Genomic DNA, 23,523 nt, shown 5'->3' with positions numbered 1-23,523 from the left:
TCGCCACTGGGGGCTGCCAAGAGCACATACCTTTTCATGCCTGATCTGTCTGCTTGGTGTCCACGCTCTATGCTCCTCCAGCCGTGCTCCAGGAAGGATGAAGGTGAGGGGGGTTTTTTCCTTCTGGGATTCTCCCTCCATGGATTAGGGGGCTGAGACAGGCCTGGGCAGAGAGTGGTAATATACCCCACCATTCGTCGCCGCCATTACAGCGGCTTCACATCCACGGCCCTTCCCTCTCCTCTGTCCCATCCTCCCCTCCATGCTTGCCAGCAGGGTTAGAGCCTCTGCTTGCGCGGGAAACACTTGTTTTAAAAAATGAACAGGGGGAAGCGGAACACTAGGCTACACGTGCTTTAAAGTGTACTCTTTTTCAGATGCACACAGCCTATGGGGGCACACAGCTTACAGGCACATGTGAGTGTGAGAGACAGGCACTCCCAGGCAGAATTTACTTGGGCACCAGACTGAGTCTTAAGTAGCAGCAGCAGTTGCTGAATTGCATTTTTTTGTGTGGTACCTCTACCTTTTTGTTGCTTTGCACTATATGGGTAAAAGAGGTACAAGCACCCCGAAGAATTGGGGCTCTAAGGGGTCCCCTTCAGGCTCGCAGGACCCAGGGAAGCGGGCCAGTGAGAGCCGTCGGGGTCAGGGGCTGCAGCTGCTTCTGGCACTTCAGCCCCTGTGTAATGTAGTTTTTTTCCTCAACCATAAACAGTTTAGAGGAAAGATTAGTGGCCTTAATCACATCTTCACTCGGTGGAAGAAAACGCACTAGACCCCCCTCTGACACCCAGGACCCTCAGAGTGAGGAACTCTGGGATAAGGAAGAGGAATCCCCCTCAGAGGATCGGGAGGAAACTGATGATTTCACTTCCGAGGAATCTAGCGGAGAAGGGCCCTCTTCAGCTTCTCAGGATGAGAAAATGTTGGTGCAAATTCTTGCTGGATTGGTCCGTTCCACGTTTTAAGTTACCCGTACCTGAGTCCGTTAAAGAACCCACTTCTTCTCTGGGTTCACTGAAACCTCCTCAAACTGCACATGCTTTTCCTGTTCATGGTTTGCTGGAAAAGCTTATCTATTCTGAGTGGGATCACCCAGATAAACATTTTTATTTCCCTCCTAAAAAGTTTTCTACACTTTATCCTATGGAGGAAAAATTTACTAAGATGTGGGGTATATCGGCAGTTGACACCGCCATTTCCTCCGTAAACAAAAGCCTGACTTGTCAAGTTGACACCGCTCAGATGCTTAGGGATCCAGCTGATAAGAAAATGGAATTCCTATTAAAAACATTTTTTTCTCCTTGGCAGGTTCAGTAGCACAAGCTGCAGTAGCAGCAATTGGAGTCTGTCAATATTTGAGACCATGTTAAACAGGTACTTAAAGCCTTACCCGAACAGCAAGCCCAGGGGTTAGCTAACCTTCCAGCGGCTCTGTGTTTTGCTTTTGATGCTATCAGAGATGCTATCCTGCAGACCTCTCACCTAATGCCGCGTACACACGAGCGGACTGTATGGCGTACTTGGTCCGTCATACAATCCGACGGACAGTCCGTCATACTTTCGACTGAACGGACTTGACCACACACGGATGCACAAACAGTCCGTCGAAAGCTTGCGCAATGACGTGTACGACGGGACTAGAAATAGGAAGTCCAATACACAGCAAAGCACCCTTCCGCCGTGTAAATCCTTTCTGGGCATGCGCCATTCTTAGTCCGTCGAACTAGCCTACTGACGAGCGGATTGTCCGCTGAAACCAAAGTACGACGGACAGAATTTTGAAAAATCCGAAATACTTAGTACGCCAGACTGCACGCTGAAAAAGTCAGCTGAAGCCCACACGAGCGGACTGTCCGCTGAAATGTGTTTCGACGGACTAAGTACGCCATACAGTCCACCCGTGTGTACGCGGCATTACCCTTGGATTGGTACACATGGGTAGAATCTTGTGGCTGAAAAATTGGTCAGCCGAATCACTATGTAAGAAACTCCTGGCGGGATTTCCCTTTAGTGGTGCAAAACTGTTTGGAGAGAACTTGGACAATTATATCCAAAGGATCTCTAGTGGGAACCCTTTTATCAGTCAAGAAAAGTAGTAAACGTTCCTCCTTTAAACAGGCGCTTTCTCCAGTGCCAGGGGCATCAGCCTCCAGGCAGTCACGACGGCCTTCTCCGTCAAGCTCTAAGGTTAATACTCAGAGTCAACCCCAGGGACAAAAGCAGTCCTGGGGGAGAAAAATCTTCAAGACAAAATGCTAAGACCTCCTTATGAAGGGGGTGCTCACTCGAGTGGGGGGGGGGGCAAGACTACTAAAGTTCTCAGGGCTCTGGCAAGAGGAATTTTGGGACAAATGGGTGGTCTCCACAACTCTAGTGTAACAAGTTAGTGTAGTCTAGTGTAGGTTACAAACTGGAATTCCAAGAATTCTCTTCTCCTCGTTTCCTCAGATCGAATGTACCCAGAGAAAAGTCTCTTCTTCTAGTGTTGGAGCGACTATTGTCGCAAAAAAGTTATCATGGTAGTTCCCATGCAAGAGCAGGGAATGGGGTTTTATTCAAACCTCTTCACGGTACCGAAGCCAAACGGAGATGTCAGACCCATTCTAGATCTAAACTGATTTCTAGAGATACGGTCCTTTCGCATAGAATCTATCCGATCTGTAGTCTCCATCCTACAAGGAGGAGAACTTCTGGCATCAATAGACATCAAGGATGCGTACCTGCATGTACCTATTTTTTCCCTGCTCATCAAAAGTTCCTGCGTTTCGAAGTAGAAAAACGCCACTTTCAGTTCGTAGCTCTGCCTTTTGGGCTAGCTACTGCACCTCGGGTGTTTACAAAGATCTTGGCCCCTCCTCTGGCCATATTAAGGGCCCAAGGTATAACAATAATGGCATACCTAGACGACTTGCTCTTGATAGACCGGTCGGTAGCCCGCCTGGACCAAAATTTGGTCACCACAATCTACTACCTGGAACGCCTAGGTTGGGGGCCTCAACTTAGAGAAGTCTTCTTTAAAACCAGTAAGAAGACTAGAGTATTTGGGTCTGGTCATAGATACAGCCCAGCAGAGGGTATTCCTACCCCAAGCAAAGATCAGTGCTATAAGAGAACTGATTCAGGTAGTCAGGGCAAAGAAGGGTCCTTCTATTAGTCTTTGTAAGAGGTTGTTGGGGAAGATGGTGGCTTAATTCAAAGCAGTTCCCTACGCTCAGTCTCATTCAAGGCTACTGCAAAACAGTATTCTATCGGCCTGGAACAAGAGGGTTCAGGTGTTAGATTTTCCGATGCATCTGTCCCCTACAACACGTCGGAGCCTCCGCTGGTGGTTGATATCCGAAAAACTGCAGAAAGGAAAATCCTTTTTTACCAGTTACAGTGCGGCGTATCTAGCCGTAAAAGCCTGGACACTCGGGTTGCCCCGTCGGGATCCAGTCCGACAATGCCACAGCAGTGGCTTATATCAATCACCAAGTGGGCTCCAAGAGTCGTGCAGCTCAGGAAGAAGTAAACCAGATCTTAATCTGGGCAGATGCCATGCATGTCTTCATTCCGGGGGTAGAGAACTGGCAGGCGGACTACTTGAGCCACCAGCAGTTGGTGCCAGAGGAATGGTCTCTCCACCCCGACGTCTTTTTGGCCATATGCCAGAGATGGGGGGGGGGGGGGGGGGTTCCGGATGTAGATCTCTTTGTGCCCAGGTTCAACAACAAGGTTGACAACATTGTGTCAAGAATGAGAGATCCTCTTGCATGCGGGACAGATGCTTTGGTTACTCCATGACATCAGTTCTGTCTGATTTATACGTTCCCTCCTATTCTGCTACTGCCAAGACTGCTTTGCAGGATCAGGCAGGAAAAGAAGTCGGTGCTTCTGGTGGCCCCAGCATGGCCCAGAAGAGCTTGGTATGCAGAAATAGTGAAGATGGCGGTAGGCTCTCCTTGGACCCTACCGTCCTGTCCAGACCTGCTATCCCAGGGACCAGTATTCCATCCTACCTTAAAAACACTAAATTTAACGGTTTGGCTATTGAAACCCACGTTCTGAAGAATCATGGGCTTTCGGGCCCTGTGATATCTACCAATGCAAGAAAGCCAGCTTCCAGAATGATTTATCAGAGTCTGGAAAGCATATGTGTCCTGGTGTGAATCCAGGGGTTGGCACCCCAGAAAATGTCATGGGCAGAATCCTCGAATTTTTGCAAAAAGGGTTAGAGATGAAACTGGCCTTGAGTACCATCAAGGGCCAAGTCTCTGCCTTATCGGTTCTGTTTCAACGTCCACTTGCTTCACATTCTTTGGTCCGAAGCTTTATACAAGGGGTAACGCGCCTTAATCCTCCAGTTAGGGCGCCTCTGAACCCCTGGGATTTAAATTTGGTTCTGTCAGCTTTACAGAAGCAGCCTTTTGAACGAATACATCAGATTCCCTTAGTTCTGTTGACAAGGAAATTCATTTTTCTGGTGGCCATTGCTTCTGCCAGAAGAGTATCAGATTTAGAGGCCCTCTCTTGTAAAGAACTGTATCTGATAATGCACTAGAATAGCGGTGTTGCGCCCTCATCCTAGTTTTCTACCGAAGGTGGTCTCAGGTTTTCATCTAAACCAAGATATTGTTCGGCCTTCCTTTTTTCCAAATCCCCGTTCTACGGAAGAGAAGTCGCTACGTTCTTTGGATGTAGTGAGAGCAGTCAAAGCCTATCTGGAAGCGATGGCTCAGGTTCGCAAAACGTATGTTTTGTTCGTATTGCCAGAGGGTCCCAAGAGGACAGGCAGCATCAAAATCTACCATTGCTAAATGAATTTGACAAGTAATTGTTCATGCTTATGGTTTGAAGCAAAAGATTCCACCTTTTCAGATCAAGGTGCACTCCACTAGGGCTATTAGTGCTTCGTGGGTGGTGCATCACCAGGCCTCCATGGCTCAAATCTGCAAGGCCGCAACCTGGTAATCAATCCATACATTTTAACAATTTTTATCAGGTGGATGTGTGAAGGCATGAGGACTTTGCCTTTGGGCATAGTGTGCTGCAGGCAGCGGTACAGGGTTCTCAGGTCTGAGTACACCCTATGTTGTGTGGTTACCCTCCCCTCAGATGGCATTGCTCTGGGACATCCCACCAGTAATTACTGAGTCTGTGTCCTGTGATGTACGAGAAAGAAAATAGGATTTTTATAACGGCTTACCTGTAAAATCCTTTTCTTGAGGTACATCATGGGACACAGAGGTCCCTCCCCTCTTCTAATACACTTATATTGTTTTGCTACAAAACTGAGGTACCTCCAGTAGGGGGAGGGGTTATATGGGGGATTGAACATCCTGTCTAGGGTGTGCCGATGTCTAATCGCCTAGTGATACCCTATAACCCACCAGTAATTACTGAGTCTTTGTGTCCCGTGATGTACCTCAAAAGAAAAGGATTTTGCAGGTAAGCTGTTATAAAAAAAAAAAAAAAAAAAAAAATCCTATTTTTACAAAATTCCTACTAAATATAAAAGCTAACCTGTATTGTTTATTACCAACCACTATTTGTAAATTTTAGTTTGTGCTTTTTTGTGAAATGGTGAAAAGCAAACATATGCAAAAATGTAAATTTCCAAATTTCTCAAATCTAGAGGTTTTCATTATTCCCTTAGGCTTCATGTACACGGGACGTTTTTACAACGTCTCCTGAACTAATTAACTTGACAGATGGTAACTCATGTTTAACCACTTGCCGACCATTCACCGCAGTTGCACTGCGGCAGAATGGCATGGCTGGGCGAAACAATGTTATATAACATCGATTTGCTCTGTGGCCACAAGGTGCATCGCTCAGGGCACACGGAGAACCGGGATTTGTGTGTGTTAACAGTTTCCGGTTCTCAGGGAAGAACAGATCTGTCTGTCCATACAGAGTATGAACGGCGATCTGTCATCTCCCCTGCACTGTCCACTCCCCCCTTCAGTTAGAACACCAACTAGGGAACATATTAACCCCTGCATTGCCCCTAGTGTAAACCCTTTCACTGCCAGTGACATTTGCACCGTAATGCATTTTATATAGCATTGATTGCTGTATTAATGCCAGTGGTCCCAAAAATGTATCAAAATTGTCTGGTGTGTCCGGCATTACGTCGCAGTCCTGATATAAATCGCAGATCGTCGCCATTACCAGTAAAAAAAAAATTATAAATGGTATAAAACTATCCCCTATTTTGTGGAAGCTATAACTTTTTTTTGCGCAAACCAATCAATATACGCTTATTGCAAAATATATATATATATATATATATATATATATATATATATATATATATATATATATATATATATATATATATATATATATATATATATATATATATATATATATATATATATATATATATATATATAATATTTTTACCAAAAATATATAGAATACAGATCGGCCCAAACTGAGGGGAAAAAAGATAGATATAGATATAAAATTTTTAAATAGATTTTTGGGGGCTAATTTATTATAGTAAGAGTGCTTTTTTTTTTTTTTTTTTTTTTTCCTTCCCAAAATTGTCTTTTTTTTTTTTTTTTTTGTTTTATAGCGCAGAGGTGATCAAATACCACCAAAAGAAAGCTCTATTTGTGGGGGAAAAAAGGGCGGCAGTTTTGGGTGCAAAGTCGTATGACCGCGCAATTGTCAGTTAAAGCAACGCAGTGCAGAATCGCAAAAAGTGCTCTGGTCAGGAAGGGGGTAAAATCTTCCGGGGCTGAAGCAGTTAAAAACCCAAATTTTGCTACTTTTTACATGCCATGTTTAGTGGCGTTTTGCTGCGTTTGCGATTTTAGAAGTGGTTTAGTTTTTAAAAAGAACTAATTTTTTATATTATAAAATAGCCAAAAATTAACCTGTAAACGAAATGCGGCTAAATGTGAGTTGCCACGCTTAGAAGCGTTTCATGCTTGAAATGCCTCTAAACTCTGCTTCTGAACCCTTTTTGCGTTCCAAAAAAAGCCTCTAATCTCAACTGCCTAGAAATGACTGTAAACGACCCTGAGTACAATGTATTGATAAGATAAAACGGATAATGAAATAAATGCTACAATGATGTTGAAACTAAAAGGGACAACGATGAACGGCAGAGTTGATTCAAGTCTCTCAAGTGTTCACTGAAGTGGCAAGGAAAAAAAAGGAGGGGGGGGGGGGGGTGATTGGTGCTTGAATTGCCTCTAAACTCTGCTTCTGACCCCCCCCCCCCCCCCCTTTTTTTTTTTTCCTTCCAAAAAAAGCCTCTAATCTCAACTGCCTAGAAACTACTGTAAACTACCCTGCATGCAATGTACTGATAACAGAGGAGAGTTCAGGAGCAGTTGAATAAAATTCCCAGCTGCTCCTAAACGTCCGTTTAGCAGCAGCAGTGTACATGAGGCCTTATAGCTTTAAGAGTTTGTTAAACACCCCCCCAAACCATATATTTACTGAAAGCGCATGACCTGCAGAATAAGACCTGCAGGGTTCAGCTTTTTTTTTTCGCAGGCTATCCACCTCTCTTCCAGCCCCCAGTCAACTCCCCAGCATGTTATCCCATGTGTCCATGTGGACGCACAGGCTGTTTTCATTTTTTCTGACTGGAAAAAAATTACCTAGAACTAGTGAGTTTTTTTAGGTTTTCAGCTGTAAAAACGCTCTAACTCTGAAAAGCTTAAAAACGCTTAAAAAACAAAACATGGCTTTTCAGCGTTTTTGAGCCATAAGCTTTTGTGGGGGTATAGTTTTTGCTAACAAAAATTTCTGCAAAAATGCTGCATAACTCATTCTAAAACTAATGCTACTGGCGTTTTTTTATAATGTCCAGTGTGCACAAGGCCTTAAATGGGAGTGATTACTTGGCCATGCTGCTGTCTATCATTCTATTACTGATAAAAATGTGTTGGACAACTGACTCTTCAGGAGTGTTGACCACTGGGGTCCATCTCGGCTCACTGGTTCCTCCTGATGTCCAGCTTTGTCACCACTGTCCCCTGTAGTGATGTTGAGGTCAGCAGGGATGAGCCAGCAAGACCTGCGAAGAACCAAGGAATATGACGGCCTGTGAAGAGCTGTTTACCCGGTAGATTTCAGGGATAATTTTCCTGGGAACATATTTGGTATTGGGCAGCAGGGTGTAATATGTTGCTAAACAAGCAGCCAGGTGGGCAGAGCCATTCATTTACAGATTTCTGTGGATGGGAGAACTACAACTACTGTCAGACATTGCGGCTTACAGCTTGTAGCTCTCAATTAACTACTAGAGCACTGTAGGTAGTTCATTGCTGATGCCTGCCCGTATGAGGTATGAACAGACAGATACACTGACAGTCTGCAGGAGCCTTGCATTGCACCCTGGTAGCGGTTGCAATGGTTTACATGCTCCTAATGTTTTTTATTTATTTATTTTTTTTTTAACCTGCAAAAAGATGTGCATTTATTTGGGGTTTTCTTTTTGTAAAAAAGTGAAAATTGTATCTTTTTTTTTTTTTTTTTTTTTTTTTTTTTTTTCCCATTTTGGTCTGTCACCCTACAGAAATTACAATCTGGGTCTGCTTTAGATTAAACCCTTTCAGTCATATAAAGATTACTTTGAGATTTACCCTTTCTATGATTTTATGCTTCAGTGCATGTATGGGCTGTTCTTTGTATCTCACTTTTTTTTTTGTTTGTTTTTACAACAGCGATGTTCTCGCCCTGCCTATTTTCAAGCAAGAAGAGTCCAGTTTGCCTTCTGAAAATGAAAACAAGATTCTACCTTTTCAGTATGTGCTGTGTACAGCTACCTCCCCTGCTGTGAAGCTTCATGAAGAGACCCTCACCTATCTCAATCAAGGTGAGACCTGGAGGCCTCATGATCAAATCAAATGACTATTGTTCCATGCCTTGTCTCATGGGTTGGACAGTAGACCTTCAAAGAGATCTTTTTAAATGTGTACTCTTGAAGCAGACCTTGTTATTTCAACTTTCCATCTATAAAATCTGTTTTAACTTTGGATTGTAAAACTTTTTTTTTTTTTTTTTTTTTTGCATTTGAGTCCAAATATTAGATCTGAGGACATTTTGACCCCAGATCTCATATTTAAGAGGACCTGTCATGCTTTTTTCTATTACAAGGGATGTTTACATTCCTTGTAATAGGAATAAAAGTGACCCAATTTTTTATTTTATTTGTAAGTTTTTTTTATAAAATCAGGGAAAAGTAACTTTTTTTTTTTTTTAAAAGTGTACCGTCTTGACAAGCTCACGCGCAAAAGGGAACGCATACGTGAGCAGCGCCCGCATATGAAAACGGTGTTCAAACCACACATGTGAGGTATTGCTGCGATTGGGAGAGCGAGCGCAATAATTCTAGACCTAGACCACCTCTGTAACTCAAAAAATGCAACCTGTAGAATTATTTTAAACGTCGCCTATGGAGATTTTTAAGGGTTAAAGTTTTGACGCTATTCCGCGAGCGGGCGCAGTTTTGAAGCGTGACATGTTGGCTATCAATTTACTTATTATCTTTCACAATATAAAAAGAAATTGGGTTAACTTTACTGTTGTCTTATTTTGTAATTCAAAAAAGTACAAAAGTATTGTAATGACCGCCATTTTATTCTCTAGAATGTTAGAAAACAAAATGTATAATGTTTGGGGATTCTAAGTAATTTTCTAGAAAACAAAAACATGTTTTTAACTTGTAAACACAGTCTGAAAAACAGGCTTGGTCCTTAAGTGGGTATATATCTGTATATATCGATCAATCTCGATCTGTCTGTAGGCCCTCGCGGGCGAGTGATTTGAAGGGGGGGGGTTGTTTGGTGCTTTGTTTGCTCCCCGCACCCCCCCCTTAAGTGGGTATATATATCGATCGATCTGTCTGTAGGCCCTATCGCAGGCGAGTGATTTGGGGGGGGGGGGGTGTTGGTTGGGGCTTTGTTTGCTCCCACCCCCAAAAAAATGGAGCACCAGGCGCTGCTGAAGGTCTGTAGTGTTTTCATAAGTGATAGATGGGGTTCTGGGGAAATATGTCCTTGTATACGCCACTGTTTTGTACTAGTTGAAAGGGCTCTAGTTGTAAAATGAATGGGTTAGAGGACATTCCTGTCTGGTACCCTTCTGGATGGGGGTTTCTGATAAGTGGCGGTTAACTTTCACCCGGGGCCTTCAGGGGTCATGTACAGATCCAATATCATTACTCGTATTTTGTCTCCAAGACCAGTGTTCAAGAACTGCCACCACTGCAGCTTTATGTAGCTTCGAGCTCAGTAGACTTCTTGGCAGAGCCTTGGGGATCGTACATGGTCCCTACTTGTTTTGGAAGATGTAGGGCTGGCCTGTAATGTTGCTTTGCACTGAATACTAATGTGGGTGCTTTTACCACACACAGTGCAACATGTAGAACTGGCCTCAGGGAGCTCTTTCAGTCTAGAGCCATGGTCTGCTGGCCTATGAAGCTCCCTGCAAGGGTCTATCTACCATTGATGGAGTTAAGCCCCTGTCCCAGCTTTTGAATTTGGCGAGAACAAGGCAGAAGCCCTTTAAACTTCTCCCAGGGTGTCCACTTTTTTGGGGTTAAACTGTTATATGCTGTAATTGTGATGTGGAGAAGAACAAATAAACACAAAAGACCATGTTTGTAAATGAGTGTTTAACCACTTCCCGACCAGCGCACGACGATGTACGTCGACAGAATGGCACGGGCAGGCATATTGGCGTACAGGTACGTCCAATATTCGATGCCGCCCTGCCATCGGGAGCGCGCTGCCGGCGGCGCGCTCCCGCGCTGGTTGGGACCCCCGTGAGTCCGGTCGCGGGACCCGCGGACTCGATCGCCGCGGGCATCCCCGCGATCGTCTCACGGAGCGGCCGAATGGAGGAAATGCTGTGTAAACAACATTTTTCCATTCTGCCTAGCAACTAGTGACGCTGATCTCTGCTCCATGTGATTGGAGCAGAGATCAGTGTACACTAAATGAAAGCCCAACCCCCCCACAGTTAGTAACACACCCCTAGGAACACTTAACCCCTACACTGCCACCCACTGGTTAACCCTTTCACTGCCAGTGTCATTTACACAGGAATCACTGCATTTATATAGCAGTGATTACTGTATAAATGACAATGGTCCCAAAAATGTGTCAAAAATGTCCGATGGGTCCCCCACAATGTCGCAGTCACAATAAAAATCGCAGATCGCCGCCATTACTAGTAAAAAAAATAATAATAAAAAATTATTAATAAAAATGCTATAAAACTATCCCTTATTTTGTAAACGCTATAACTTTTGCGCAAACCAATCAATAATCGCTTATTGCGATTTTTTTTTTTTTTTACCAAAAATATGTAGAAGAATACGTATCAGCCTAAACTGAGGGAAAAAAATGTTTTTTTATATATTTTTGGGGGATATTTATTATAACAAAAAGTAAAAAATAATGCGTTTTTTTTTCAAAATTGTCGCTCTATTTTTGTTTATAGCGCAAAAAATAAAAACCGCAGGGGTGATCAAATACCACCAAAAGGAAGCTCTATTTGTGGGAAAAAAAGGACGTAAATTTTGTTTGGAAGCCACGTCGCACGACCGCGCAATTGTCAGTTAAAGCGACGCAGTGCCGAATCGCAAAAAGTGGTCTGGTCTTTGACCAGCAAATTGGTCCGGTCTGAAAGTGGTTAAATGGAAGTTCCCTGGGTGTGTCACAATATATAAGTAAAAATGGGCTTAATATGCAAAAACTATTTGTTTATTAGTAGCTAAAAGACAAACACAGTGAGGACAATCGTAAGCCCACATCTGTTAAAAATACAGGAGTATTAAGAACCATGAGACACATTGGAGCATGTGCCATACAGGATTGGCCTACATGTTTTGTGGCACAAGCCACTTCTTTAGGGCTTGGGAATTCGTGTTTGGTTCTAAGAAATTTGACATGAACAGAACATAATTGTATATCCATATACAATATCTACATATACATGATACTATCCCTCGGAAGGGGGGTGGGGTTTAAGGGGTAGAGGATTGCCTCCTAAAGCAGGGGTCTCAAACTGGCGGCCCTCCAGCTGTTGAACTACAAGTCCCATCATGCCTCTGCCTATGGGAGTCACGCTTGTAACTGTCAGCCTTGCAATGCCTCATGGGAATTGTAGTTCTGCAACAGCTGGAGGGCCGCCAGTTTGAGACCCCTGTCCTAAAGAATGCATCAGATGTGTTTGGGTTAAGGGGAGACTTAATTGACAATGCAGAAAGCTGCGGCAAAAGCCCTTAAAGGAGCTATCTGCACAAAAAGACCATATTGTTATAAATGGGGAACCAATATGCAGTGCTATATACTCGGTACCTGCAACATCTAAATGAGCCACTGTGTCTGCGGTTATAGAGAGTTTGAATCTACACTAATAGAAAAAGAGAGAGAGGGGGATTCACATAACTTGACTGAACAAACCAAGAAGGTACAAACACTGATAACGGCGCTCAGGCAATATCCCTGTGTGTGTGTGTGTGTGTATATGTGTGTGTGTATATATATATATATATATATATATATATATATATATATATATATATATATATATATATATATATATATATATATATATATATTACCAAGTCCATCATGTCATATGGCCGTTTCTACTTTCCCATAATGTACAAAAACGGGTGATCCTGTGGGGTGCTGGGTGGGTCCTCTCAAGTGTCTAAACACAAAAACCATCTATCCATACATACTTATATTTACTGAGCAGGGGATGGGATTTTTGACGTGGCATTAACATGCATACTGGATGGCCCAGTTGTGGTAATCCTATTTGAGGAATGACCAGGGATAATGTGTTTGGGCCTTTCAGCAGGACAGTAACCGCCACTGAGGAGGGAGGGGGAGTTTCGGAGTGTCCTCGCCATGCCTCTCCCAATTTGGATTCTGCATCAGCCAAGCAACATCTTCTGTTTCCTGCCCCTGTGCACATACAAGTAGTGATTTTTCTCTCTGGGACAGAGTTACTGCAGCCTACTGGGGCTTGCGCTGAGACCTCCTCCCCCTCCTGCACCACTGCCATTGGGGTGTGGGTGGGACATATTTTATGTATGCTGTGGGGTTCCATTTCAAGCAGACACAGGTGATCCACATGCCAAAGTGTGTTTTTAAAGGGATTCTTGCTTTTGTCCATTGTTGTAGCACAAAAACACAACCAAAAGCAAGAGGTTCTTTTGCAGGTGTGATGGTCACAATCCAAAATCCAGCAAAAGTTATTCAGTCTCTCGACTAGCAGTGAGTCCACTCTGGGTCTTGTCAGCCCTACATAGATGCTCTATCACAGCCTGTTTTCATCCTGTCTCGAACGGTACTGATTTATTCCAAAAACGACAAGTTATTTCCCAGGTGGGGAATAAGGTGTGGCGAGTGCTTAACATCCCTGTATGCTGCTATAGACCTTTCCCTGCCACCAGTTGACAGTATGAAATGCCAAAACCTGTGTGGCAGGCATGCTCCATTCACAACTTTCCCCTGGACTGACGGGGCCATTTGTAAAAATACACATGGACCATAAATGAAAATCTAATGCTTTCCCCCATTCTGAGTCTCGGCCTTTCTCTTTCTCGGACCATGGCTACCTCGCCCTTCTTGTCTAGAGGAATTTTCTGCCACAAGGTCCGCATTCATGGGCAAAATTTCTGACCTTGCTGAGGGCTTAGACTACAGACATAGTTAAGAGGCAGGATTTTTAATGAAGATACATGCTTGGTCTCTTCTGCATGAAAGTGGTAGTAAACTACAGATGGGGGGGGGGGGGGCGCACACATAACTTTCTGCACAGATTCAGCAATCCCAAACCTGACAGAAATGATGTCACCTCGGCCTGGAGATTGACCATCAGAAGGTGGTTTCCTGAAGATGGAAACTGCTTCTCAGCTAAGCTACCACCTTGTGTGTATGTGTGTGTGTATATGTATGTGTATATGTGTATATATATATATATATATATATATATATATATATATATATATATATATATATATATATATATATATATATATATATATATATATATATAAAAAAAATTTTGCGGTTCCCATTTTTGGTCCCTCTTAGGATAAGTACATCAAGATGATGGTGGGGTTAAAAAGCAACTTCCTTCCCCAGAAGAAAAGGTGTTTATCTCTGACCAGCGGGTCTGTTAACTCCTGAGGTTATGAAGGGTTTCTTTCAATCCTTCCAATATATGGCTTCCAAGCCACTCTGAATATTGAGGGGCACCCCCACTTCTCTAGGGGTGAGGAGATGTCTCTTGACCTTTTCTGTCTCCTGGTGCCAGAACATCTGTGATACTGCAGTTTTGCTCTCTATCACCTTGCTTTGTGCTCTCTGGCAAACAGATCTGGCAGTCCGCATTATCCCTGTAGTACCAGAGATCACTTTCAAGGGTTCGATATATACTTACCCTATGAAGCATGTTAGTTTCTTTACATTTAAAAATGCTGACCCTATCCCCCCTTAATAAATAAATTCACTTTCGCAAATTTTTCCTCAACTGAGCTCCAGAGTGTGTCTTGTAATTTTGCTTGCCCTTTGCACTTTCTTCAGTTCCCCAATATCCTTATAGTGAACTTGTGCCCAAAACTGAAATACATGTTCCAGAAGAGGTCTTTTGTACAGGGGCATGTCTCTTCTGGTATCTAACTCTTTTTTACTACAAAGTATTTTTGCTTGCTTTAGAAACTGCAATTTGCCATTGCATGCTATTAAAGCTGGCTAGAATTTGTAACGCATATTCCTTAGGAAAAGTCTTGGGAAAAATTGGAAGCAAATTCTCAGAACATTTGTCCAATAAATTTTGTTTGAATGATGAAAGCAATCTTATAATGACTGGACCAAATGAAAACCACCTACGCTGTTTTTTAATTTGAGAAACATTTTCAGTCCTGCTCCTTTTGAATTTTCTCATCATTGTGGTCGAAAATGAATGTCGCATTAACCCCACTAATGATTAGAAAAATAAATGAACTTTCTTTTTCCAAGAGTTTTTGTTAAATATACTAGACATCTATGGCCAGCTTAAATGATTGTAAAGTCCTTCTTAAAAAAAAAAAAAAAAAAAAAAACTGTTATTTGCCTGTGCTGTGCAGTTCATTTGCACAGAGCAGCCCAGATCCTTCTCTTCTTGGGTCCCTCTTTGGTGCCTCTGGCCCCTCCCTCCTGCTGGGTGCCCCCACAGCAAGCAGCTTGCTATGGGGGCACATGGGCTGAGCTCCCTGTGTCCATTCAGACTGAGCCCCACCCCGTTTCTCCCATTGGCTGGCTGACTTTGACAGCAGCACGGGAGCCAGTGGCGCCATTCTGCTGTCTCAGCCAATGAGGAGGGGAGACACTGCTGAAACATCGCTGGGTCTAGAGGGACCTCAGATAAGTATTAGGGGCTGAGGGGAGCTGCTGCACACAGAAGGCTTTTTATAGCATGCATTAAGATAAAAAGCCTTCTGACTTTACAATCACTTTAAAGTGGTGTTGCCACCAAAAAATAAAACCTTGTTTAAAATTATTAAAAAAAAAAAAAAAAAATTGGGATTTTTTTTTTTTTTTATTTTTTTTTTTTTTACTCATCTCTAAATATCTGTTGTTAGGGGGTCCCTTTGTAGTCTGCCTTCTTCCTTGCCCGGGCTGGTGACATCACTTCCCCCTCACCCCGCACAGTCACCTGGGACCTGTCGCGTGTCCCAGGTGGCTGTGTGGCGTATCACGCCGCCGCTCGCGCATGCGCAGTGGGTGCTCGGCTGCGAAGCCACAGCCGGATGCCCACAGTACAAATGACGGCGCTGCAAGCGGAGCGGGGGAACGAGGGGGGCTTCATTCCCCCGCATCGCTGGACCCTGGGACAGGTAAGTGTCCGATTTATTAAGTCAGCAGCTGCAGTATTTGTAGCTGCTGACTTTTTTTTTTTTTTTTTTAGGGGGCACCCCACTTTAAGTCTGATCTTCCAGAACACACAGATCCTTCTCTGCCTTTGACTTCCCCCACATGTACTGTATGATGCATTAATGCTTTTAGCCATCAAGTGCATAACTTTACATTTATCAGCCCTAAAACTAATTTGTCACATAGGTGCCCAATTAAATAGTTCATTGACATCAACTTGTAAGTTGGAGATATCCTGTAAGGACATTACTATACTACATACTTTAGTGTCATCTGCTAATGCTGAAATGGTACTTTCATCACACATACTCTATCCTTTATAAATGTTAAAAGGTATCCCTTTAGTCCAATTAAACATAGTTAAAACTGCACCTTTCAAAACAGACCCAATCCCTCCTTTCCCCTATACATTGGATCCCTCTTTTTGATACATCTGTCTGGGATTCTATTAAATACTCTGCTTGCTTATTCTTCTCACACCTCCCACTTTTGTGCAGTAAAACGCTCAAAACTTTAATTGATGGCACCAATGAGGCCTCACAACAGTCTCATCTTTGACTGTGCAGTGCATTTCAACACCTTTGGGACTCCCATTACATACCCGATTTTGGAAAATTCCGTTACCATTTTACATTTGTCACCTTTTGGAACCTTTAACCAGGAATTGCGATCAATTCTCGACAGAACGGTGTAACTATTTGCCAGCACACCACAGATCTTCACAGTCCGGATTTTTTATTTTTTTTTGATGAGAGATCACCTCACAGCAATGAAGTGCAAAGTTTTGGAGCTGTGCTGGACCCCTTCATCAGGCATGTGATGTTATCGGTCTTGTAATAGGTTTATAAGTTCCAGCAGTATCTTTACTCCAATTTCTGGGTAGTTAAAATCTCCCATTATCAGTCTTAGCTCGATACAAAAAGAGTAGTCTCCACTTCCTCGTTAACACTAAGTGGCCTGTAGTAGTATTAGTTACTTTGACGTATTCACACCCATATGGGGATCCACCCATAATGTTTAAGCACCATAGCACATTCTTTCAACAAGGTTTGCTTTGAGATGTCCTCCCACATAGAGACACACAGCCACCTTCCTGTTCTCCATCTTTCTTTAAAAAAATAAAAAATAAAAAAAAATAAAAAAAGGCATAGCCAGGAATATTGATAGTCCAATATGTGTGAAGAATGAAGCCAAGAATCATCAATACCAGTTAAATCCTAGTTCTCTATATGCACCAAAGCCTCTAACCCTTCTATCTTGCTTGACAGCCTTCTAGCATTGGTGAGCAATCCTAATACGTTTTTGCATTTTGTACTTGTGTCTTGTGTATTTTTTATTTTTTTTGTAGTACAAATAATACTATAATTGCCCATAGTTGCATGTAACATGGGAAACCTATCACCTGCCATGGCCTTTCCCCAGTTTACCCTCCCATTTGTCTGACTCCTGTCTTCTAATTCTCCCTCCCCCCGAATCCTAGTTTAAATACTCCTCCAGCCTCGCCGTAAACCTCTTCCCCAGCACAGCAGACCCCCTTGCAGTTAGGTGCAAACCATCTTTAGCAATATAGGTCATACCCCAATTGAAAAATCGGCTCAATGCTCTAGCAATCCATATCCTTCCCTTGTACAGCAGGTCTTTAGCTATGCATTAAGTTCCCTAAGCTCCCCATTTCTTTCCTGTGTTGTGCATGACGGTGAATATTTCAGAGAGTATAACCTTGGAGGCCCATCCATTCAACTTGCAGCCACCATTTTTAAATTGATTTATTAAACGAACACCTAGGGTGTAACGTAACTTTTTTTTTTTTTTTGCTCCTGCTGCCTATTCCACTGCTTCCCCTGGTACCGTGGGCTGGGGTTCTTCTCCCTGCACCTTATGTCACTTGAAAAGATTGTGGCTGGTCAGGGCTCTGCCCACACAGCTGCGTCGGTCATTCAGTTTCCTGTGAATTAACAAACTGCAAGTACCATCTGCCACTGCGGTAGGTGGAGTTGTAGTTTCTGTGGGCTTCTGGGGTGCTGAGTGCTCTCATCTATTGACATGTCCTCTGGCTTACAGCTTTTCCAGAAGAAGTATGGGCTGAAAGCCAGAGGATATGTCTGCAGGAGTTAACATGGCACCTTTTGATCTGCTGATTGTTGGTGCAATGCTTTCCAAGCTCCTGCTTGGAAAAATGTGTTATTTTTTTCAGGGGAAAAAAAATGCACTTATTTTTTTCTATAAAGGTGAACTTCGACTTTTTTTTTAGCTTTAAAAAAAAAATAAATAAAAAATGCTTCCAATATCTGTAATCCTCACCTAGGTGAAGATGTCCCTTGCAGCTTTCTTGGACACGTCACATGTCCCAAGAGGCTGCAGGACTAGTCACACAAGGTATAATGCATAAAGATAAAATAAGGTAACTTTGAAACTGATGGCAGCAACATGTCTCAAAGTTGGGTCAGGGCCATGTTTACCATGGTGTAACATCCCCTCTTCTTTTAACAACACTCTGTAAATGCCTGGGATCTGAGGAGTCCATTTGCTGGAGTTTTGGGAGAGGATTTTTTTCCCATTCTTGCCTGATAAAGGATTCTAACTGCTCAACAGTCCTGGTTTTGAACTGCAGGCAGGCCAGTTAAGCACCCAAACTCTTCTATTACTAAGCCATGCTGTTGTCCATATAGATGCATGTTTCAGCAGGAGAATCCTAAACCGCAAGGTTTTGCCGGAAAGATGTCCTCTGGGTGTGGGCATGTGCTGCTGTAAAACCTGGATATATCTCTTAGCATTGATAGTGCTTTCCAGCTGTTCATATGCACCAAGGCATCCCCATACCATAAGATTTGCAACCTTTTGAACAAGCTGGAAGGGCCATCCCCTTATTAGTCTGGAGGATGCAGCGCCCATGATTGACAAAAATGTCAGTTTTATTAGTCTTACCGCAGAATGTGTTTTCCACTTTGCAACAGACCATTTTAAATGTCTTTGGCCTAGAAAGGACATCTATTTCTGGATCGTGTTCAGATTTGGGTTTCTTTCATGATGGCGATTTACCTTGCATTTTTGGATGGCACGGTGAATTGTGTTCAAAGTTGGTAAATTTTGGAAGTCTTCCTGAGCCCGTGCACTCGAGCGGTTCACTCGTAACTTTGCTGCTACTGCTTGACTCACCTCATTTGTTTGTGAGTATTTTAATTCATGAATAAACAGTTGTGATTTTAAAAACTTGCTACACTATGGTTGCCCTTGCATTTATTCCTTGAGCCATACTGGAATACACTTATGGAGGCTACATGGACGGAGATCTGAGAGTGGCTTTTTGAAGTCGTTCCCCCCCCCCCCCCCCCCCTCTGATTCCTGGTGTACCTCTGAGGAGGCTGCAGATACGCTGTATATTCTACAGCAGGGAGGTAATTACCTAGTGTGTGCACTAACACGTGGAATCACCAGAGTGGAGGAAGACTCGTTATGCACTTTACAAGCACGGAGTCACTTTATAATTGTATTTGATATTCACTGGACTTTGTTCACTTAGCTGGACTATTGTGTGTGTTTTAAATCGTTCTATGTTTACTATATGCACTTAACACTTTTGATGCAAGCTTTATGTGTTTTTGTTTCACATTTATAAGATGCACCTAGCACTTTGATGCCATTTTGATCACTCTCATGTTTTTTATCGTGCACAGTATTTTGTTTATACACATTTGATTTATACGAGCACTTTAGTTGGGGTAGTTTTTTCCCAACTATACCACGTTTGTGTTTGGTTATTTTCATATATGTGGATTTAAGTTTAACAGTAGTTCTTTGGGTTGCTCCCAAGGCTATCTGAGGTGATCACACACCATTAGGTCACACTTAATTTTTTTAGTAATAAGTTTCTCTCCATTCTGATATAGTGTTTACTCCCTTTGGAAGCGCAACACCATTGTTTTTTTTTTTTTCTTTATTTTATTTTTACATGAGTAGGTTTCTCATGAAAGTGTTTGCGGCATCCAGCTAATCCAGACTATCACTCCTTATTCCACATACAGCGCAGGAGCCTAATTTAACACTTCCTGAGCCCATGCAGTCATGTCCATGAAAGAACTATGCCTGTTTTTATTGCAGTGCCTGAAGGTCATGGGCATCCAATATTGCATTTTGGCCTTGTCCCTTGTACACAGATTTCTCAAGATCTACTGAATCTTTATAATTCATAGATTTATTTCAAGTATTTTTCAAACGTTGTTCTTAAATTGTCTGACAATTTTTTGACCTAACTTTTCTTTTTTTTTTGCGAACCTCTTCTCATCTTTACTTCTGAGACTGACTCTCTTAAGATTATCTTTTTATACCCAATCATGTTACTGGCCTTTTGCTAAATGTTCTTACAGCTCCTCATTGTTACTACCACTTACTTTTCAAGATTTTGTTTGCCTGTCCCACCGGAGACTTGTTGCTGCCATACACTTCAAAAAGACAACTTTTTTTGTTTTTGACCACTGGCCACTTAAACCCCCTTCCTAACCAGACCAATTTTCGGTGCTCTCACATTTTGAATGACAACTACTTTCCTTTTTTTCACACAAATAGAGCTTTCTTTTGGTGGTATTTAATCACTGTTGGGTTTTTATTTTTTGCGCTATAAAAGAAAAGACTGAAAATCCTGTTAAAATAAATAAATTTTTTCTTAATTTGTTATAAAATTTTGCAAATTAGTAATTTTTCTTCATACATTTTTGCCAAAATTTATACCACTACATATTTCTGGTAAAATACGTACAAATTGGTGTATATTATTTGGTCTTTGTGAAAGTTAGTGTCTACAAGCTATGGTGCCAATATCTGAAAATTGATCTCACCTGAAGTACTGATGGCATATCTAATTTCTTGAGAGCCTAACATGCCAGAAAAGTACAAATAACTCCCCCCATGACACTTTTTTTTAAATAAGATATTCCAAAGTATTTAGAAAGCTGCAAGGTGAGTTTTTTAAAGTTGTAATTTTTTTTTTTCCCCACCATTCAATTTATTGCATACCACAAATTACACCCCAAAACACATTCTGCTATTATTCCCGAGTATGGCAATACCACATGTGTGAAACATTTATACAGCGTGGCCACATAGAGGCCCAACATGCAGAGGGAGCACCTTCAGTTGTTCTGGAGCACCCAGGACAATTCTGACATTTCTCTCCTACATGTAAAAATCCTCATTTGCTAGAAAATTGCATAGAACCCCAAAACAGTATATGCATTATATGGCTCCCACTGCTGCTCTCTGGTACTTTGCTGGATTGAGATTGGCCTCTGGTAAGCATTTAGAGGAGGGGGGGGGGTTTGAGGGCTAAACGTAAAAGGTTTTTTACCTTCATGCAGAGAATGCATAAAGGTCAAAACAACCTTTAGCACCACTGTAAAGTCTAACTAAACCCAGGACCCTACATTCACTATATTTGCTCTCCCACAGTACACAAAATTTCAATTTTTTAGTAAATCTAAACTGCTAAATACATTTTTCTTGTCAGCAGTATATAGCAGTCTTGTGACTTCTATCAGTGTCCACCCGAACACTGGTAAAGCTTTTAGGAGTTTTTTATTCTCTCCTGACTGACCTATGAGGTTGCATGACCCCTGACCCTCTGTCTGGACAGTGTTGATTGGCCCTGTGCTAATCACATGCATCCTCCGAAAAAATAAACTCTAGCAACACACACACACCAAACTGAGCATGTGCAGAGTGCCCCCAAGGCTCTGTACTGTTAGCAGATGTATTGGGGACTGGAAGAAGGGGAGGATCAGTGAATGCAGGATCCAACAACATTTTTACCAGTGCGCAGGATTAACGCTTTTAGGTTCCACATTGAGTATAACAAGCATCCTTTGCTGCATATACAGACTGATTGTACTGTTGTGGGTTTAGTAATACTTTGACCACTTGCCAACCATGTATAGTGGAATGACTGCTACAGTGCAGTTGTCCAGTTTTGGGAGATTTCCTCTTAGAATCGCACACCCTGTGGCACGCTCTATGGTCGCTGTATCCTTTTGGACACAGCTGATCAGGGTAAAGAATTAGTCATAGTGGCTCTTTACCATGTGATGTAAACGCACTTGCCAGTTATCGACATTGCTTTCACAGCCACAGCGCGAGGAGAAGTGAGAGCCAGTATAACAATCAATCTACACTGGTCATCAGTGTGCTGATTGTATCAGTGCTGCCTCATCACTACTGAAGAAAAATTACCTGTTTGCTAAATTTTGGAACCGAAACTATAACGAACTTCTCAGATTTCTTTTTCTAATCGTATTTTTTTTATTTTTAAATGTTGCCTTTTTTGTTTGTTTAGTAAAAAATAAACCCAGCTGTGATTAAATACCACCATAAGAAAGCTCTATTTGTGAAAAAGAAATTTCATATGGGTACAGTGCTGCATGACCACGCATTTATTCACAGTACGACAGCGCTGAAAGCTGAAAATTGCCTTGGGCAGGTAGGGGGTGAAGGTTCGCTGTAGGAAAATGATTAAGTTTGGTGAGGAGTTTTAAGTGCACTACTCTGAAGTGATGCAAACAGTGTTAAAGATAATGCATCGTGGCTTTGTATATAAATTACTACTTATGGGCAGGGCTAAGAATCTTTGGCAGCTGGTGTCTGGTTTTCACATATTTTGTCCTTCTTTTTTATTTTTTTTATTTTTTTTATTTTTTTTTTAGCCTGTTAAACTCATTTTTCATTTCTGAAAATGTCTGTAAATGCTCGTTTGCTCTTTGAAAAATGTGCCACATTATAGTATTCACCAAATAAAGTAGAAAAACTGTTAACTCATCAAGACAGTACATTTAATCTGAGCAAGCACAAGAGGCTTTCTCATTGCTGGCCATACTTGGTGACAGGCCTCCACTTATGGCCACTTTTTTTAACTTAATCATTTTAGACAATGTGTTTTTATTTTTTTTATTGTCCTACAATAGCAAAGTGTGTGGTTTTACTCCCCCCCCCCCCCCCTTTTTTTTTTTTCTCCCAAGTTTGATTTGAGTTTACTCTTGGCGGGGTCAGTCTTTTCTGCACATATGCTAGCTGCTTCTGAAATATTTTATCACAGTCCAGTACAGTCACATTCTTTCATACATACATGGTATATAAGCATGAATTCCATTGTATGTGAATTAATACCTCTCTGCCCCTATGCAGTACTCAGCTATTCACCTCCTATATTTTGCAAGAACAGAGTTTCACAACCATTGTAACCTTTCACCACTTCTCATGTACTTTATTCTAGAATTAGTCGTGTATATTGGGGTGAAAATTTTACTAAAGCGACCCATACGTGAATCCTTTTATTTGTTTGTTTATTTTTTATTTTTATTTTGCAACCAGTAGATTTAACATAAAACATACTCTATACACATATCCACACATTCAAGGTGGATGAGGGAATCCTTGCTTTTGAGGTGTTGTATTCAGACAGTGGAGAGAGTTCCCCACCATCAGAATACCTAGATCAGTGCTGATCCAGTGGCAAAAACCTTGGCATAACATGGATGGAAATATGACTGGTCCCTGCTGAACCGGCCAATCTTGATCCTTCTATGGCCGGCTTATTTGTTGCATTTACATGCATTGTAGAAATATCAGCCTTTGAAGTCTTGGAGTTGCT

The 23,523-nt window shown here is 42.1% G+C and overlaps 1 protein-coding gene across 3 annotated transcripts in view; it reads left to right on the top strand.

Moving 5' to 3' along the window:
* Positions 1-23,523, top strand: part of TFCP2 (transcription factor CP2) — a 135,783-nt gene that overhangs the window by 31,772 nt on the left and 80,488 nt on the right. For 2 of the 3 annotated variants that reach the window (XM_077483681.1, XM_077483680.1), the window contains exon 2: positions 8,676-8,827. The exons of the other annotated variant lie outside the window; for it this stretch is intronic. In XM_077483681.1, coding sequence (XP_077339807.1) covers positions 8,676-8,827 — 152 coding nt within the window. The remainder of the gene's footprint in view (positions 1-8,675; positions 8,828-23,523) is intronic. 3 annotated transcript variants of the gene reach the window in all.

Source organism: Lithobates pipiens, unplaced genomic scaffold, assembly GCF_037356315.1.
Source record: "Lithobates pipiens isolate NorthernLeopardFrog02 unplaced genomic scaffold, aLitPip1_a1.2 Scaffold_16, whole genome shotgun sequence".
Lineage (NCBI taxonomy): Eukaryota > Metazoa > Chordata > Amphibia > Anura > Ranidae > Lithobates > Lithobates pipiens.
Note: the sequence above shows the minus strand (reverse complement) of the source record. Positions and strands in the feature narration are given on the sequence as shown.